At 40.9% G+C, this 19,877-nt stretch overlaps 1 protein-coding gene across 2 annotated transcripts in view; it reads left to right on the top strand.

Annotated features, from left to right (window-relative positions):
- Nucleotides 1-5,878: 5,878 nt before the first annotated feature.
- usp43b (ubiquitin specific peptidase 43b) overlaps nt 5,879-19,877 on the top strand; it is a 98,810-nt gene continuing 84,811 nt past the window's right edge. The window contains exons 1-2 of one of the 2 annotated variants that reach the window (XM_037791898.1): nt 5,879-6,804; nt 18,332-18,478. In XM_037791898.1, coding sequence (XP_037647826.1) covers nt 6,166-6,804; nt 18,332-18,478 — 786 coding nt within the window. In that variant the 5' untranslated portion in view covers nt 5,879-6,165. The remainder of the gene's footprint in view (nt 6,805-18,331; nt 18,479-19,877) is intronic. The other variant, XM_037791899.1, reaches the window with a different exon arrangement.

The raw sequence follows: 19,877 nt of genomic DNA, 5'->3' as shown, positions 1-19,877 counted from the left end.
GATACAATTTTATCACGATGTTTAAGTCACGATACGATCTTATTGTGATCTTATAGCTGGCTAATGTATAGTCATGCACGCTAACCTCATCATGACACAAGTTGACTGACAGCCCCCTCATTTGAAATGTATGAGGAAAAGAATACATAAATAAATAAGTTTGAGGAAATAAATAAGGGGTGAAATGCAAATGGAAAAGCATGCAAAAACAAATGAATACATAAATAAATACATACATTTTAAAATAAATATAAAATAAATAAAAGATAAATGCTAAAATAAATGAAGAAATTATGCAAAAAATAAATAAATACATTTAGAAATAATAAAAAATAAAATACAAAAAATAAATAAAAGAGAAAATTAAACAGAAGACTAAATAAATAAGGGTATTAATACAAAGGTTAATAAATAAGGAAGCAAATTAAAACAAAAATTTCAATATATGTCACATTATATCAATTAATTAATGACTACATTTATTTTTAATATTATTTTTGGTACAGCTAATAGCATATTTATTTATTTATCGAGTCATTTATCTATTTATTTATTCATTCATTAGTTTTTCTCAGAGTTTTCATACACATATCTTGAGGTCAGAGGTCAAAAGACCCCTTCGGAAAATGGCCATTTAAATTTTTCCACGCCAAAATTTAGCGTAACTTTGGAGCGTTATTTAGCATTCTACCCGACAAGCTACCATGACATGGTACTAATCGATTCATTAGGTTTTCTAGTTTCATATGATACTGTTGGATTGTTAAAAGGTTAATAGTTTATATAATAAAAAATCGATATATATTGCCACGCAAAATATCACGATACTACACTGTATCGATTGTTTTCCCCCTACCCCTCGTAGTAAATGCTCTACATGTGTGATGTACTTACTGTATACTCTTTCCTCTGGTGGTATTTTACTGTAGCACAGCAGCCATGGCAGGGCAGTGTGACAGTGCTACTGCATTGTTCTTTTAGTTAAGGGAGTGCTTGTTCCCGGAGCAGACGGCATATATGACTCAGACGACCAGATGGTCTCCGTTGCCTACTTCATCTTTGGGAATGACATTTGCCTCTTTTAAAGAGAAGAGCGTCACGAGCAAATTACCTCTCAATTTATAGGCAGACTTAAATATTAGGGCACCACGCAGCAACACTGATCTAATTATGTGTGCTGCTGCAGCACTCTGGAAGAAATACACCTTGCTGTGTGTTTTTGTTTATATTATCATAACTTAAAGTTGGTACCACATTAATGTTCAAAGAGTTGTCCTTTTGAATGAGATGTTCCCTCACATCAAAGACAAAAAAAATATAGGCCACACATAAAGGAAGGAAATAGATCTACTGTATGTCTTTGGGATGGTGCACCTCCTTTTACATAGTGAGAGAAGAACTGATATGAAATTAGATGTCGGTGTTATCCACGGGAGAAATCATCTTTCTAAGTGAAATATTATAAAGTACCGGGAACGGAAAGTGCAAAATTGCTCTAAAAATAGCATCAAGTAACAACTGAAAGTGAGGCCAAAATAAGAAGGAGACCAAACCCAGAGGTGATTATTGCTTAGCCACAAACTCTCAAACATGCACAGCTCTGCTGTTGATAGATGGCAGCAGCTCAGAGGTGCCCTTTTTTTTTACTGCAGAAGGTAAAAAGTTGTATGTTTCATCTAGTCCCTTAGAGTAGAACGATGGAAATACTCCAGTTGGTGGCTTTTTAGTAGTTTCATCACAACTCCGTTCTGCTGTCAATGACTGTGAAAAATACCATTTATATGGCTTGGGTTTCTTGTGGCTGAGTAGTCGTCAAAAATATGGATTTAAGCAGGAGAAGAGGATGTCAGAGGACTAACTATGTACAGTAGTTCCTCCTGGTCGAGTGGAGCCTTACATTTTGTTTAGGGTCACTGTAACAGAGTGAGATCGTCTTTGTCCGTCCCTGGAGGTATCTACATGCAGGGTGTTGGCTACAGAAGTCCCCCAGGTACCGTAGATATCACACTGCTTAAACTTGTTGTAGGCAGAATGTTTTTGGCATCATTGGGCACAAATTCCATTACAACATTTCAGCATATTGTGTTGTGTTTGTAAGTGTTCTGAGAGAAAACTAGACTTCTGCAGCTCCTCGTGGTTCTGTTTTCAGGCTTTAGAAAACCTAGAGAGAGAGCGTTCCTGTTGAGCGTTCATTCAATGGATCCAGCTGTCAATCACTCGCAAACTGAAAATGAAAATGTTTGCTCCAGCTGGTGGTGGGCGTTGCTTGGTATTTCCTCAACTGATCTCAACAAACTTTCTCATTTTACAGCTAAACAGTACACTACAAGATGTTTCTGGAAACATTTGAGTCGAGAAATAGGCATTAAAGTAACAGAATATTGATTCATATTTGATCAGCGCTGCCTAGTTTGACCGTTTGATCGAGAGTGATTGACAGCTGCTCAGAGACGGCAAGGCTCCAGCTCGGCTCTGATTGGATGTTTTCCTCCGGTCTGTAAAATCTTGAAGATGCCATTAGGAGCACCGGAGGACACAGAGGAACATGATTTTTTTCAGATTACCTGTCTCATGCACTACTGACAGGATATAGTGACCGTTTTATAAAAATAACTTATTTAATCATAGTTGCTCCAATTCTACCCACTGCTGATTTAAAGGGGATCATACATGTGTTTTTGGAACATTAAAGCATGTAAATGTTCACCTAGAACACATTATTTTTCTCATACTGTCTATCTGAATATACCTGTATTCACCCTCTGTCTGAAACGCTCTGTTTTAGCGCCTGTGCCTTTAAGACCCCCTCCTGAAAAAGCCCAGTCTGCTTTGATTGGCTTGCGAGAAAAATATGCAGCACCTTTGCAAAGACAGTTCTCAAACTGTGAATTATATATTCTAATGAGCCTGCATGTGACATAGGAAGGGGAGCCAAATCTGAATGGTTTGTTGAATCTGATCTAGGCAGCCCACAAAAAACTAATTGCATTGTCTTAATTCATAGTTCGTGGGTTGGTACAGTAAGCACTCCAGATACACAAATGTGAGCATAAGCACTGAAAAGTGAGTTTTTCATGATATGTCCTCTTTAAAGCAGGTGAAACTTGCTGCTCCCTATCGGCACAATCATTAAATCTCATTAAATGTGAGAACTACTGTATTTCATAGAAGTTAGATTTACTTGATTAGTTAGTGTCTGCAGTGTTGGTTCGCATGACCAGGTGGCATGTATTCTGAGCGCAGGCTCTTCTGCTATGTGCACTCATGGCTGTTTCTAGCTCTCAGCTTAAAGTATTTCATGAGTATTCTTGACTTTCCTCTCTCTTGAAATTGAGCCTGCTGGTGGTACTCCATGCCATCAGCAGCAGCAGCAGCACTCTGAAGGGAAGCAGAGTAGGAGGCTCCTCTTCTTGGCTCAGACTCACTCTTCAGGTTGCATTAGAAGTGAGGAGGAGAGTCAGTCAAAATGCTATTGCACACTGCTGCAAAAAAATCTGCAGTTTTTTTGGTGTTAGTAAGACAGCCCTGTGTGATTAAACGTATCTAGTGAGCTAAGGAGATAAGCCGTGCCGCTCTCCTTTACTTCATAGCCCAGGAATGATAGTAATAATCCAGGACACTGTAACCTGGGATAAATGCCTTCCAAGGCTTAGCTAATGAATTTCCTCACACGAGATAAGCTCTCTTCTTGCCTTTTTTATTCTTAATTGGCACAAAATCAGTACAATAGACTAGTGATTCCTTCTTCGTATACCCCAGGGAGTACTTCTGGAGTTGCCAGAGTGTATGTGGCAAGAAAGAAAAGAAATCATGCTTGATGTAAAGGCCTATAAATGTCCTAAAAGTGTTTCTATGATACAGTTAGTTACATGCCACCACTGCACTGCTTTCAATAGCTCATAGGATTAACAATATAGTCACTTACATGTATTTAGTACTGCACTACAGTTTTGAGTTATTTGTACTGTACTTTACTTGAGTTTCTCAATGTTTTGCCACTTTATATTTTACAACATTTCAGATGTATTGCACTTTTTACTCCACTACACTTGTTTGACAGTTATAGCTACCAGTTACTTTTCAGGCTAAGATTAAAGGACCAGTGCGTAACATTTCGGGGGATCTATTAACAGTAATGGAATATAATATTCATAACTATGTTTTTATTAGTGTATAATCACCTGAAACTAAGAATCATGTTTTCATTAGCTTAGAATGAGCCTTTCATATCTACTAAGGGAGCGGGTCCTCTCCATGGAGTCCTACATGTTGCTCCTCCATAGTAGCCCAGAACGGACGAACCAAACACTGGCTCTAGAGAGAGCCTTGAGCATTTTTACGTTACCTGAAGGCCAGGTTATGCTTCACTAATCATCTCATGACCCCTCAGAGTTACTTTGTGACCCTTTGGAGGACCCGACCCGAATTCTAACTGTATATAATGTAGTTAAAACCAGCTACAACAGTCAGTATTCACAATCCTACAATGTCAGATATAATAAAATACAGTAGGGGTCATGGGGGCATTTTTCTTACAGAATGAGTACTTTTACTTTTACTTACTTAACGCATTAACGCAACTTACGATTTTTAGGTTATAGAGGGCTCCGTTTTAAATCTATAGAGTGAAGATACCGATACCATATAAAACTAGTAAACCAACGGAATCCATTGGTATCTGTACCTGTGAGGGTTTCTGGACAATATTTGTCATTGTTTTGTGCTGTTAATTGATTTCCAATACAAAATATATACATACTTTTGCATAAAGCAAGCATATTTGCCCACTCCCATGTTGATAAGAGTATTAAATACTTGACAAAATCTTCCTTTAAGGTACATCTTGAACAGATAAAAGAAATGTGTGATTAAAGGGACTGTTTGTAACTTATTACACGTACAAATCTACCGGGTCGGTTCCCCATGCGCGCTCGCATATGCTACGCTGTTCAGACCGCTCCTCTGCCTGCTTGCCTTCATCACACAACGCGCGCGTTCTCGCTCCACCTGACGTTCATGCGTGCACACTACACACTGCAGAAGAGTTAGTTTAGCTCTGAGAATATCTAATGAATGTACAGTGGACGTTTGTGCAGAAATAAATGCTGCAGCTCATCCAGACCAACAGAGGTTTCCCGTGTCTTGTGAAGTGACGGGGCTCCACAGAGAGAAACGTTATCGTCTTCGACCAAAACCCCGGTGTCTCCCTGATCCCCCCGACCGCGGTCGGGAGGCTGAAGCAGGAAAAGCCAACACTAGGATCAGCACTGATTCACGGAGAGACCTTTGTCTGGTCAGCTAACATTACTGCCAAGCAGGTGGAATATAGATTAATATTGTGCTTTTAGCTGACGTGTGTCGCCTCACTGTTTTGAGCGATGCTCGTTCATGTCTATTTAGAGCGAGCAAGCACGAGCCCGACGCTGACTTTCGTTGACTTAACGGCCACAGGTGTCGCCGTTAACAAGCATTTCTGAAAGTTACAAACAGTCCCTTTAAGGTACATCTTGAACAGATAAAAAAAATGTGTGATTAATTTGTAATTAATGTACTACTTTTGATACTTTAAGTAGACTACATCCTGCTGGTAATACTTCTGTAGGCCCTTATACTTAGATGAGATTTTGAATGAAAGTCTTTAACTTATATGCAGTTTTTTACACTATGGTATATTGATTGACTTTTAGAGCACTTCACACCAGTGATGGAAAGTCAAATAAAACCATTTCCTTGTCAGACTGGTTGTCCAGCGCTGACCACATGAATCCACAGTGAGTGAGTGTCCACTGCTCTGTTATCTGGTCCATGTGCAGGAGGAGTGGGAGTGGGAGTGGGAGTGGGAGTGGGAGGGTTCAGCCACACAATCAGCAGCCTTCTCTCCAGGAGGCTCGGTGTGGAGCGATGGGAGGAGAGAGGAGCTGCTCAGTGCTGCAGCTGGATGTGGTGCCGGGGTATGACGAGACGCTGCTTGTGACAGCAGCGGTGTGTCGGAGCGATAATGAACGCCTTCAGTAAGTGCTGGGATGGACGAGGAAGGTTTACCGTCAGCGCAGGGTGGAATAACAGAGAGCTGTTGTTGTGCCTCCTGACGGGGGACACTGGCGGAGAAGTGACACATCAGTTATCAGTGTGAGAACTAGACGGAGTAGAGGAGGAGAAACTGTCATGGAGAAACAGAGCAGAGTCAAGGAGGAAATGCCCACATCGAAGGAGGAGAAGCGCAAGGAAAAGAAGCCGAAACCTGGGAAGCTTTTCAGAAGGAAATCTCTGAAGTCCGTGGGGAGTTTTATGAACAGAATCATCAAAACTTTGGGCACTTTGACGCACTTTGGAGACGCGCAGGACTCGCAGGACTTGGAGGACGACGACGGCGGGTTTCGAAACGGCGCACCTTGCACCCTGAGCGCCGGATCCGGGATCATCATCAAAGAGGAGCTGCATGTGACCTGGGACCGAGCGGTGAAGAACACTACCAGCACGTCTTCATCACTGTGCACCGGCAGAGAGAAACTACTTTACCAATACGCAGACAAAATCCCAGGTGTGCTGGGGCTGAAAAACCACGGTAACACCTGCTTCATGAACGCGGTGGTCCAGTGTCTGAGCAACACCGACCTGCTGGCGGAGTACCTGGGTCTGGAGAGGTACCAGCTGGACCTGAGTCAGACCATAATGAACGGGCTGGTGGTGAGAGGTGATGAGACGAGGGAGAAGTCCAAGGGAGAAGTCACCGAGCAGTTGGCATCACTTGTCAGGGCTCTGTGGACTCTGGAGTACACCCCACAGCTGTCTGTGGACTTCAAGGTATACCCAAAGTACACCACATGATGCCAAAAACACTCAGGGTGCCTTCCAAATCGCATACTTTTACTTTTTACTTTTAGTACGTACTGCAGCTGCCAATACAAAGTACATACTACTGTTTCATGCAGTATGCACACAATTGGGACATACTACTTTGTCATAACATTGCACCTTGAACTTTGACCCTCTTGCTCATATATATCTGCTGTGCAGAGGATTGTGGGTCAGAATAGCCAGAAAAAAATACTGCATTTGTCATACTACACTGTAAAAAAAACCCAGGTTTTTTAGTTTTTTTTTAAGAAATTTTACATTTTTTGTCTGTATTTCAAAATGACAGAATTTTTTTTTTAAATTACATGTTTCATGTGTGATTTATATGTAAATAGTCTTAGATTTACAGTATTTTTTTCTAATCACAATAGTAATTATCTGTATTTAAGCTTTTCTTGATAATTTTTAAAGATAATTAATTAATTAATATTTTAGAGGTTTATGACTCTATTTTAACAATTAATTTATGTTAGAAGAAAAGGATTTCACGGAATTCTAAAAATAGTTCTTGTAAAAATACAGATTTGTTTTGCAAAACTTCTGAGTTAATGTAAATTTGGGCTTTTGCAACATAAAATTACATGTTTCATTTGTGATTTATATGTAAATGATCTTAGATTTACAGTGTATGACTATTCTAACAATAAATATATGTTAAAAGTAAAATATTTCCTCTAAAATTACAGTAATAAAGGCTAATTACATAAAGATAATTACTGTTTTTTTTTTACAGTTTATTTATGTTAATTAATGGACAGTATTTTTCCGTTTTTTAACAGACATTTTCTGGCGCCTCTGCTGCTGGAAAATTTCCGTTATTCTACACTTTTTTTTTTACAGTGTATGATTTACCAAATCTTTTCTGGCATACTAAATCGTGTGGTAGTATGAGTATTGGAGCGCACAGCCGGTCGCATTTCTCTGAGCAGTGAATATATGAGCAAAAGTGTCAATGTTTGTGCAATGTTATGATGAAGTATAAAGTTGTATGTCCCAATTGTATGCATACTGCATGCAACAGTACCTACTTTATAAAGGCAGCTGCAGTACGTACTGAAGTAAAACTAAAAAGTATGCGATTTGGAACGCAGCATCAGTCTACAGGTGGACATGAGCTCAGTAGGGAGTGAATTTAATGACACAGTAGGTTCAGTGATTCAAAGTACTAAGGTAACGGCAGACTTACAGTTTCAGTGGTACGCTACTGTTTAGTCAAACATAATCACATGTTATACACACAGTATGCCATCAACACCACTATGAAGTACACAGAGTAGCCTGAAATCTTACATCATTAGCTATAATTGCCTATAGCAACCATTCTCTTCCCACACCCACTACAGTGCTTTGCCCTGTGACCTCATTGTTTTCCTGCTATAGCTCAGTGGTTCCCAGCCTTTCCCTTAGGGCAGTGGTTCTCAATCATGGGTCCGGGGACTCCCAGGGGTCCTTGTGGGAGTTCCAGGGTGTCCCCAGAAAAATGGGGAATAGTTTATTTCCATCCATCCATTTTCTTTCTCGCTTATCTGGGGCCGGGTTGCGGGGCAGCAGGCTTAGCAGGGAATTCCAGACATCACTCTACCCAGCTCTTCCTGGGGGACCCCGAGGCGTTCCCCAGGCCAGACGAGATATATAATCTCTCCAGCGTGTTCTGGGTCTACCCCGGGGCCTCTTACCAGTTGGCCGTGCCCGGAAAACCTCGAAAGGGAGGCGTCCAGGAGGCATCCTGATCAGATGCCCGAACCACGTTAGCTGGCCCCTTTCGACGTGAAGGAGCAGCGGCTCTACTCCGAGCTTCGGCCGCTTGTATACGCAATCTCATTCTTTCGGTCACTGCCCAAAGCTCATGAACATAGGTGAGGGTTGGAACGCAGATGGACTGGTAAATCATGAGCTTTGCCTTATGATTTAGCTCCTTCTTCACCACAACGGTCTGGTAAAGCGCCCACATAACTTCAGACGCCGCACCAAACCGCCTCTCCATCTAACGCTCCATTTTACCCTCATTTGTGAATAGTTTATTTAGAGACTTTTAATACAATTCTCTTTTTTGTGTATTTTTTTAACAATCATTCATATTTAATAGGCTTCTCTTCTTTTTGACAAATGCAGTGTTTTCTTCTCCCTGACACTTGGCCATTGTTCTATCAGCTCTTTGGTTGTTTTAACTGCGTACTTCTCTAATGCAGGATGAGGCTGTTTAGCAGAGAGGGAAGTCTCTGTGAATACAGCTTGTGTTCAGGTCTTCACCGTGCCCTTATCCTGTTTATATCTTAAATAATAATCCAAACTTTAAAAATAACTATTTCATTTAGTTTTCTTCACAGATATGAATGAAATGCTGAGATATAGGCCAAATGTATATTTCTTGTAGGGTTGTCAATCGATTAAAATATTTAATTGCGATCAATCGCATGATTGTCCATAGTTATTTGCGATTAATCAAATTTTGTATCCAAATGTACCTTAAAGGGAGAGTATATGTCTGACCAACAGAGTATGTCAACATGGGAGTGGGCAAAAATGCTTGCTTAATGCAAATGTATGTATATATTTATTATTGGAAATCAATTAACAACACAAAACAATGACAGATATTGTCCAGAAACCCTCACAGGTGCTGTATTTAGCATAAAAAATATGCTCAAATCATAACATGGCAAACTGAAGCCCAACATGCAACAACAGCTGTCAGTGTGTCAGCCTGCTGACTCGACTATGACTTGCCCCAAACTGCATGTGATTATCATAAAGTGGGCATGTCTGTAAAGGGGAGACTCGTGGGTACCCATAGAACACATTTTCATTCACATATCTTGAGGTCGGAGGTCAAGGGACCCCTTTGAAAATGGTCACGACCGTTTTTCCTCGCCAAAATTTAGCACAAGTTTGGAGCGTTATTAAGCCTTCTTCCCGACAAGCTAGTATGACATGGTTGGTACCAATGGATTCTTTAGGTTTTTTAGTTTCTAGCTTTAAAATTGAGCCCGCTACAACCTAAAAATCGCAAGTCGTTAAAGAAATTAGTGGCGTTAAAACAAATTTGCGTTAACGCGTTATCACAGTCCTATTTTTTTGTAAAAAAGTTGTCTTACACCCTTTAAAATCAAGAAGACCCCAGGTTGGGAACCAGTGTACTAGGTGATAACGAGGCTACAGTCACTGCAGTCTGAGGGCACGGGGGTCAGCAGGTCACTTCTTCCATCAGAAGACCTTTTATTACGACAATAAACTCTTTAGTGATACGGTCCACACTGCTGGCATCGTTTTATGAACAACCCCAGTGGGTGTGCAATAACTTTAAGTTAATCATCACTTCCTAGTTGCAGCTCTGTGCAGCACTAACTAGTGTTTTATTTCCTCTCACAGCATGGCGAGTACATTAAGTTACAGGTGACTGCTCAACTGTACATTACAGTGTTTATTTAGAAGTGTTGCTGGCTCAGGAAGGAGATGATTTACTGTAACACTTCCTACTTAAGAATCTTCCCTCCCCGAGGATCAGGGGCTGTGACAGCGCCCTATCAGGGGACCCTCAGGCTTTCCTACTCTGCCCACGCTGGAGATAGGGAGGGGAAAAGAAAAGCCACCGTATTTTATCTGCCTGCAGCTCTTTGCTTTGGATTTCTTTGAGCCATAGTTCAAGGCAAAAAGGAGATAATATGGAGCAGCGAACAAAACAAACTCCACAAAGGATCTATTCTTGGAAATGCTAATTACCCTGTAAGAAAAGGGTACAAGTATGGCTACTGGAATATCCTGACCCCTACTGTGTGTCGGCACTTTCATGTCTTTCCCCACACTTGAATATATTGTAATGAGGAAGCAAACCTGAGAGCCAAATAAGTTGTTTTTTTGCTGCGTGTGAAATGCAGTCAGAATCAATTTCTTTTTTGCTTTCCAATCTGTTGTGATCTCTGAAAGACTCTAGTCCCCCGTCAACCAGAATCCTTACTGCCAATAACTCCACACTTTCAGTTTCCTCTTATCTCACAAGACTCAGATATCAGATACTCTCAGGACAACAATCAGAGAGAACAGCATGCAAACATCTTGCCAAGATTAAAAGATAGATTCAAAGAAAAACACTAAACACTCCCCCTTGTGTGTGATAAAATGTTTCCTGTGTTGAAAGCACACACACACTCACACACACACACATCGCTGTGCCTCTTGGCTGTGGTTTGTGACCGTAGGAGGTCCAGAGTTCATGCAGCTTTAGGCCTTCTGAAATTGCTTGTTGAGTAATACCACAGCTGCCTGGAGGGAGGCATTATAAAATAATCAGATAGCTCCGAGGCTTGTGTCTGAGAGGCAAAATTAGCTCCCAGTTGCGGGAACTCCAGACAACACACACACACCACTTATAGACGGGTTTCTTGTATACAAACTTTACCGGGTGCGTGTGCATTCAGAGGGAAGCAGCCGGTCGAGAAATTGTAATCAACTGTTGATGGATTTCGTATTGTTTGTATGTTCTTGTTAACTATAGTAGACCCCTGCAGAGTCCGACCACCAGATACCATGTAAGGGATAATGTACAGCGAGCCGGTCATTGTAGTGATAGAAACCCCGACAGGGCGATGGCGCTTCTTTCACAACAATGACCCACTAGCTGTACATTATCCCGCTTATTACACGGCTACTTACTTATGAGATCAATAATTTGATACAAAAACGGTCCGCCAGAGTCCGACATCAGAACTGCGCCCATAGCAACGGTCTGTTGTACATAACATCTCTGTGATGACGTTGCACAGAAAGCAGTCTAAAAACAATCCTCCAAAAAGGATTGTTTTTACTTATATGCTCATTTAACCTGTTGTAGTTCTAAGTTGATTATCAGTCTTTGCAGGCCTCTGAAAGTCAGGTGCTTTGTCGGAAAAGTTCAGCTAAAGCAGCCAGATTAAAAAGACTACCTATAGCCCCCCTCTTCACATCACATGAATTTTGATAAGAGATGATAAAAGGGCAAGTGTTGAAAGGGATCTCAATTACCCTTTCAACAGGATGTACACTGCGCACTGCACTTTTTTTTATTTTAAATGAATAATGCTGTTCATATAAACCTCAGATCTGTAAATGTGGAATCATCCTCTTTTGATGAAAAGTTTTTCAAACTTAATGAATCATCAGCAGTGGTTTCCTCGCAGGTCAGCTGGCTGCAGTCAGGGGAAAAAACAAAACAACAAAGTCCTGCTGAATACCTGGCGCTCCAGACACATTCCAGCACCACCTGTATTGCAGGACGAGAGAGGTGGAAGGAGGGAGGCCGCTTTTATAAATGTTCACTATAAGATTCGGTGCTGGTTTGTGCTCACATTTCCAATGTGTCTTGAGCTCCCGCTCTCACAGATGTGTCTCAGTTGAAGGGGTTGCGTTTCTCCAACCTGAGAGCAGATGTGTGCTTTTGATCTGGACAGTTCCCGTGCGTTTTTCTGCATCCCCCCTGGCAGGATGGTGTGTTTGCACAGAGAGGCCTGGACAGGGACAAAGCCTGAAACTCACACAGTTACTCAACAGCCAATTTATCGGTTTCCATAACATGAGAGGCCAGAGAAAGAACGAAGGGAGTTAGGCAGAGCTGAGCAGGAATGTCATCCTCCCCACTCTGGATATTGATGGGCCTATTTAGGAAGCTAAATGCGTGTTGTGACGACAGCGGGTCTTGCTCACAGGTATGTGTCAATATTTGCCGTCTCCATGTTGATTTTTAATGATTATCTATGTTGCTGGTTGCAGGAAGGCAGACGGCTCACAGAAGATGTACAGTAGAGCAGTGATTCCTTAGCAGGGCTAAATGTACTCGAGGTTACTTAAACTTGCCAGGGTGTATGTGGAAAGATTGTGGAGTAACTCCGGGATCTGAGAAGTGAAGCCAATGTGGAAGTGCCTTAAACTTGCATTCTTTCTAACAGCCAGCAGGGGGCGACTCCTCTGGTTGCAAAAAGAAGTCTGATTGTATAGAAGTTTATGAGAAAATGACCCTACTTCTCACTTGATTTATTACCTCATGCATACAGTATATGTATACAGCATGATGTTCATTTAGTAAATTATGGTCCCTTTCAGAGTCAAATAGATCATAAAGCAGGGTGTGCTTTAGGGCGTGGCTACCTTGTTATTGATAGGTCACTACTACGGCATCGTCCGGTCTGGGAGTCGTCCGTGTTTTTGTCTTAGAACTTAAAGCGTGTTTGCAGTTCATGAAAGTTAATTATAACATTTCGGTCACCTAAAAATCTCTTATTCAGCATTTTGTTCCACTTAGCTCCACCCTCTCGTGACACTTCTGGTTGCAAATAACTAAGATGATGACAACCAAAAACCAAGATGGCGACGGCCAAAATGTCGAACTCAAGGCTTCAAAACGGCAAACCAATGACGGACGTCACGATGACTACATCCACATCTTATATACAGTCTGTGGGAGTAACTCAATTGATTTGTATAAATATCAATTGAGATATAAATATCCACATATTGAGTCAGCAGTAACAGTTGAATGCCATGTCTTGACGGAGAAGACCCACTGGAAGCGAACAAATAGTGCAACATCGCCTCCGCCACATCTCGCTCATAGTGGTGATGCATGTCTAAATGTAAATGTCAACGCTCGCAAGCTACTGTATTGAGTAACAGTCCAAAAGGTTAGCTAAAAGTGTTTGATAAATGGTTGAAATAGACAGCTAAATTAAGCAGTTAATAGTTGTCTAAAATAACGGATTAACAGTTGAAATACTTAGCTATAAAGTAATGGATAAATGGTTGAAATGTATAACAGTAGCCAGAGGAAAGATGGAGTGTTTTCTAATTTTGTCTTTATCTTTTAGTTAGATGATTACACACATTACAAACCGGCCGGTGGCCATTATGCCACAGTGAGCAATAAAAAAACAAGGCATTTTATCCACAACCTCAATTATATCACTGAGACAATTGCCACCTTCAAAAGGCTGGAGGTAATTACTGTTATTACTTGCTGCACAACAGCTTTGCGTTTCCATGGCTCTCACGGTTAATAGCAGAGCATTTCTGCTAAGCAATCCTGATTATTTCAAGGGCATCAAAAAAAAGGATCTGCTGTACTACATTGAATCTTCTCCAATCTGTCTGATTTAGAAACATTTGTTGTAGTGTCATATATGACAGATATTAATTACTTATGTGTGTGAAAATATATCCACAACATCCGAACAATACGCATGTAAGACCTCCCAGAATCAGAGGCGTGTCACCTATAAGAGCGAAAAGAAAAGTGAAAATATGAGTGCAAACATGCAGTTTAAAAAATGTCCATCTGGCTTTATTTCACATGCTCTTGATGTAATAAAAACATTGCTCAACCGAGACACACAGCTGTCCAGGCAGCTGTATTGGCCAAACAAGTAGATCTATATTTGACAGTCGTCGAAGTAGGCCGATACTCACCGGGACGCAGTACTAGCACTTCTACATTTCACTCCATGGCGTACCGTGACTTTTTCTTGCGTACCGGCACTTCTCACAAGCTGCCGGTACTCTTCTCTGCCCTCTCTATATCAGGTTCTCTGGGAGATTCATAATGGTGATTCATAATGGTGATTCATAACGGCTTAGTATATTTAGCGAATTTGCGCGGTGCCTAATAAGCCATATGAACATAAAAACTAATTGGGGAACATTTGGACGAGCCGATGCACGGCATGGGGGAGGGGGGCGAGAACGAGGGTGCTGTAATTTATCAACATAATGTTCACATCCATTGGTGAACTGTTCATCATAACTTTTAATATTTGTGAACAAATATTATTAAACATTATTTAAAAGTTTTCTGAGTCTGCTCTTTTTGGGCAAACATTTCCAGAAGAATTAAATGTTCAGACGAAGGCTGTGATATGTGTAAATAATAAAACAATCATTTAAAGCTTCAGTAGGCAACACTTTTTTGGAATCATTGGGCAAAAATTCCATAATAACCTTTCATCATATTGTAATTCAAGTATTCTGAGAGAAAACTAGACTTCTGCATCTCCTCATGGCTCTGTTTTCAGGCTTTAAAAATCTAGCCCGTGACGGGATATGACCAATCACAGGTCATTTCAGAGAGAGAGCGTTCCCATTGGCTGTGCTCCGGCTGGTGGGCGGTGCTTGGTATTTCCTCAAGAGATCTCAACATGGCTGCTCATTTTACAGCTAAACAGTACATTACAAGATGTTTCTGAAAACATTTAAGGTGAGAAATAGGCATTACAGTAACAGAATATTGATTCATATTTGATCAGCGCTGCCTAGTTTGACCGTTTGATCAGAGTTCGCGAGTGATTGACTCGTGGCTTTCATAGACGGAAGCTGGACGGCAGGCTACAGCTCGGCTCTGATTGGTTGTTTCCCTCCGGTCTGTGAAATCTTGCAGATGCCATTAGAAGCACCGGAGGACACAGAGGCACATGATTATTTTTTGAGATTACCTGTCTCATGCACTACTGTCAGGATAGTGACCTTTTTATAAAAATAACTTTTTTTTATCATATTTGCTCCATTTGTACCCACTGCAGCTTTAAACGTTCAGATGAAGGTTGTGATATGTGTAAATAATAAAATAATCTTTCAACTAGTAATAATAATGGTCCAAAATAATGTGAAATTGCATAGTTTTAAGTCAAAAAAGTCTTCAAATTTTCTTGGTGGAGGACTCCCAAACCCAGTATCTCCTAGTATCTTTTATTCACTATAGAAATTCAGAATGTGTCTCTTTATCCTGCTGCATAATATGTAGGAGCATCCTGACTGGGGCACTGCTCCTAAAACCTGGATGAATCTGACACACTTCAGCTCTGCATGCATACCTGCCTGTCTGGCTGGCTGCTGTTGAGTCCAGCCTATAGACATCCTATAATATATTATAGAGTAATACTGCAAGTAACACAGGAAAGCACTTTAATTATTAACACTATATACTTTTATTATTGGAGTATTATAGGCCTACTATAGAAGATGCATTGCCCAAGTATAATAATAAAGCAATAAAATCACAACTGATTATGACTGATACAGTATAACATGCTTAAAGAAATGATGTATAAATAGGAATAAGATACCGGCCGATACCCACGCCAACATGTGAATAAGGGGGAGTACCGGCTTATTTTTTTCCACTTCAAGCACTGTGTGTTAATCTTTTCGTATTTTGCGACCAACCCATCTTAGAATTATTGTAAGGATGCGGTGTCGGATTGCAACACTCATCACTTTTTTTTTTTTTTACTTTGAGATCTATGAGGCAAAGGAAGCTTCACTTTCACTTTCAAGACGAGATCAGAAGAGAAGATTAGAGAACCTTATCGCTCTGCCAAGACTCCACCAGCAGTTTTTCTCTGTTTATGAATTTTTCTGTTCACATTTTGCACTTGTCAGTAATCACATCCCAGAAACTACTTTGAAGACGCAGCCCTGGCTCTACTCCCAATGAGTTATTACGCTGCTCATATACCGAACGGCCCTCTTTTTTAAAATGATTTGAAAGAAGAGTTGACCTGAGTATACCGGTCTGCTCTATCTTGTATTCAAAGCAACATTACATCGTGTTGCACTGAGCTGCTGCACGCTTTGCTCCAGGACACTTCAGTGCTGGTTGTTACAGGAGCAAAAGAGTGTTTCAATTCAGTATCTCTGCTCATCTCTTTGAGAATCGACTAGCAGCTCCTCAGTGGCAGGCCTCTAACTTCATCATCAGACATGCTACATCACGTTATGGTGTAATAGCTATAAGAGGCATATCGCATATTAGTGGATTATGCAGCAATGATTACAGTCTGCTGCTCCCTCCGCTATAATCTCTCATCACTGCCTTTGCTTCTCCAGGCTGCCAGCTGCGGTTCACGCGGCTAATTCCTGCCTAATTGAGTCGGGTGCCATTCACATCTGAAGTCACATTATATTGTGTGTGAGCTAAAGTAGTCTTCAACCTACTTTTAAGAAGAATGTTATTCACACCTCTTTATTTGATGTCAAATTTCTCCTGAAATGTGCAAGAAAAGGGGGGGAAGGCAATACTTTTTTGACAGTAAAACTTTAATTAACAAGCGTTTTTTCCTAAGTCTTAGACAAAGGCATATTTAGCAAATCCAAAATCTGAAATGACTCTGCATCAGTTAAAGTGTGGGACAGGTAGAGACGAGAGAAGAGAGTTAGTGCAAATTTGCAATTCTGGGATTCCTGTGTTCAGCGTTCTGTGGAGAAGCCCGGGGTAAAGCTACCCAACGAACACACCTGAGCTGTCAAAACCAGTAAACAAGTTGTGCTTGAGATACACATTTTTTGTTAGAGACTTCTTTAGAAAGGATATCATAGCTTGTTTTATTTAGCTTCTCCAGGTAGCCACTACAGCTTTAATTCCCACAAGCTGTCACATTATAAAAGCCAATTAAAGCACCACTGGTTTTATTTTTCAGTGAAGAAAAAATATATTCGTTGATTTCGGAAGGTTTCTATATAAAGTGGGAATGTAATCATAACTTAAAGGGATAGTTCGGATTTTTTTTAAGTGGGGTTGTATGAGGTACTTATCCATAGTCTTTGTATTACCTACAGTAGATGGTTTGAAGAAGCGGACGGAAGTTACACCACGGAAGCAAAGCATTGTACTGCTGTGGACGGGGCCGGCAGCAAAACATATTTTAGCCACCGAACAGAAAGGCCCACCTAAAAAAAAAATCAATATCAGTTTAAGTGTACGCTATATTTAGAATATTTTCACCGCTTTACCTTGCCGTCAGACAGCCCTTTCCGACGGGGAACAGAAGTCATTATATCGCTTTTGTCAAAGCCACCAGACTCCATTGACAAAAACAGTAATTTGACCTTGCAGAACACAGAAGTTGCTGGTCTACCGCTGCCTCGATCTGTTTGGTTGTTTGTGTTATTGTGTGATTTTGGTGTTTTAAAGGGTTAGTTCGGATTCACCAAAGTCACACAGTAACGCAAACACACATCCGATCGAGGCAGCGGTAGACCAGCAACTTCCATGTTCTGCAAGGTAAAATTACTGTTTTTGATAATGGAGTCTGGTGGCTTTGAAGAGAGCATAGAAGGATTTAACAAGGTAAAGCAGTAAAAATATTCAAAATATAGCGTACACTTAAACTGATATTGATTTTTTTAAGTGGTCCTTTCTTTCAGAAGGCTAAAACACGTTTCGCTGCTGGTCCCGTCCACAGCAGTACATTGCTTTGCCTCCGTGCGGTAACTTAGGTAGGGATTCAGGAGACTCAGTGTCAGGAGGACACATGGCTGTTAATGGAGCCACTGGTTGTTGCAGGTATCAAAGGATAAGTTAACAGATTGACTACCTGTTCGTCTTTGGTGTAGAGCTGGAAGCACTCGTCCAAAGTGCGGCTGTACCATTTTCCTTGCTTATGAAATGCACCTATTGTAATTATGTAGCTGTAGAAAAAATGACCCTTTTAACCCCGTGTGCTTTTCTCCTCTCCAGACTATAGTGTCCAAGTATGGATCACAGTTTCGTGGTAACTCCCAACATGACGCCCTGGAGTTCCTCCTGTGGCTGCTGGACTGCGTCCACGAAGACGTCAATCTGGCGTCCCACAATAACAACAATAAGACCAAAGCTCCCGGAAAGGTAAGAATCAAGCCGGCTGTTGTAGTAACAGCTAACATGAATGTTCTCACTGAACAGGAAACATGTCGCCCTTATAGCAACATTTCATAATAAAAGTTCACACTGCATGCTTAATTGATGCATCGCTAATGTATGACTCATTATGATTAAATATATGAATAAATGCATTATATATCATGAACTCCTGTGGCTTGATATATATATATATATATATATATGCTAGCAAGTCTAACCTCACTGATAAGGATGTCCAGAAGTCTTTTGATGATTCCACAGACAGCATCATCACAGTTGACTCTCCAGAGGTTACCTCCGGGTCTCAAAATTTGTTCAGCTGAGTAGAAATTTCAAGCCAGCGTGTCAATCTGAGGTGTGCAACCTTGCTCCGTGTCCAATGCATCGCCCGCGGACAAGGAGAGCACGATGTGGCGATTTGGTGTCTGATTTTCTCTCAGCACGCCTCCTCCTCGAGGTAGGCCTGCAGGCGCGGAGCATCCTGATACTCCTTGAATGGAACTTTGAACTGCTCTGCTGTGAGCCATTAAAGCAGCATTTTCATGTATTATTAAATACATGTTTTTTTAAATAGACATCCCTCTTTTTTTTGTAGTTTTAGCGGGGTGATAACCAGTGGCATAATTTATGAGAAGCGCTACACTTGCTGTTGGTGAGTCATTGCAAATAAATTTAGTCAAACTAGGTGCCCTTTGTTTCCCGAGGCGCTAACTGCAGTGATTTATTCTGTTGTTTCATCATTATGGGATCGGGAGATATCGAGATCAGGAAGTCTTACACTCCCAAGGCTATATATTGGATAATTTAAGATGTAACACCTCTTTTTCTATGAAATGTTATGACCGACATGCAACCTTTTCACTGACTACTTGTATCAATTAAAAGGAAGGAAAGGTTATTATTTCTGAGAGGAACAGGAATGCACAGTCAGCACAGCATATCATTACAAAACCAAGGTCATATTGAAAGTTTCTGCTGGTCTGTGGGAGTAAGCCCAGCTCCTTTTCTCTGGCTTAGGTGTAGCATTTGCTCCTCTTTTCAACTGCAGTTGATACTCAACCCTTCCATTAGCGTGTGAGTAAATGAGACAAATGAAGTGATGGTGAGAGAAATATCTGTGTATGAGTGTCTGACAGAGAGTATGGGCCACAGTTCACCTTCATCCCCTGTGAGTGTCCAGCTCCCTGTATCAAGTTTCTTGTGTTTCTGTTGTTCATACAGAATACTCTGTTATCATCACATGAACTGAACTTCCATGTTGTTGTGAGCTGAGTTGCCCTTTAATTCAGGATGAGAGTGAACAATGGGGTGAGGTTTGGAGTTACGGGGGTCTGGACTGTGTATTAAAGGATAACGTCAGTATTTTTCAACTTGGACCCAATTC

The sequence above is a fragment of the Sebastes umbrosus genome, chromosome 14, assembly GCF_015220745.1.
Source record: "Sebastes umbrosus isolate fSebUmb1 chromosome 14, fSebUmb1.pri, whole genome shotgun sequence".
In the NCBI taxonomy this organism is placed as follows: domain Eukaryota; kingdom Metazoa; phylum Chordata; class Actinopteri; order Perciformes; family Sebastidae; genus Sebastes; species Sebastes umbrosus.
This window is presented reverse-complemented; position numbering and strand designations above follow the sequence as displayed.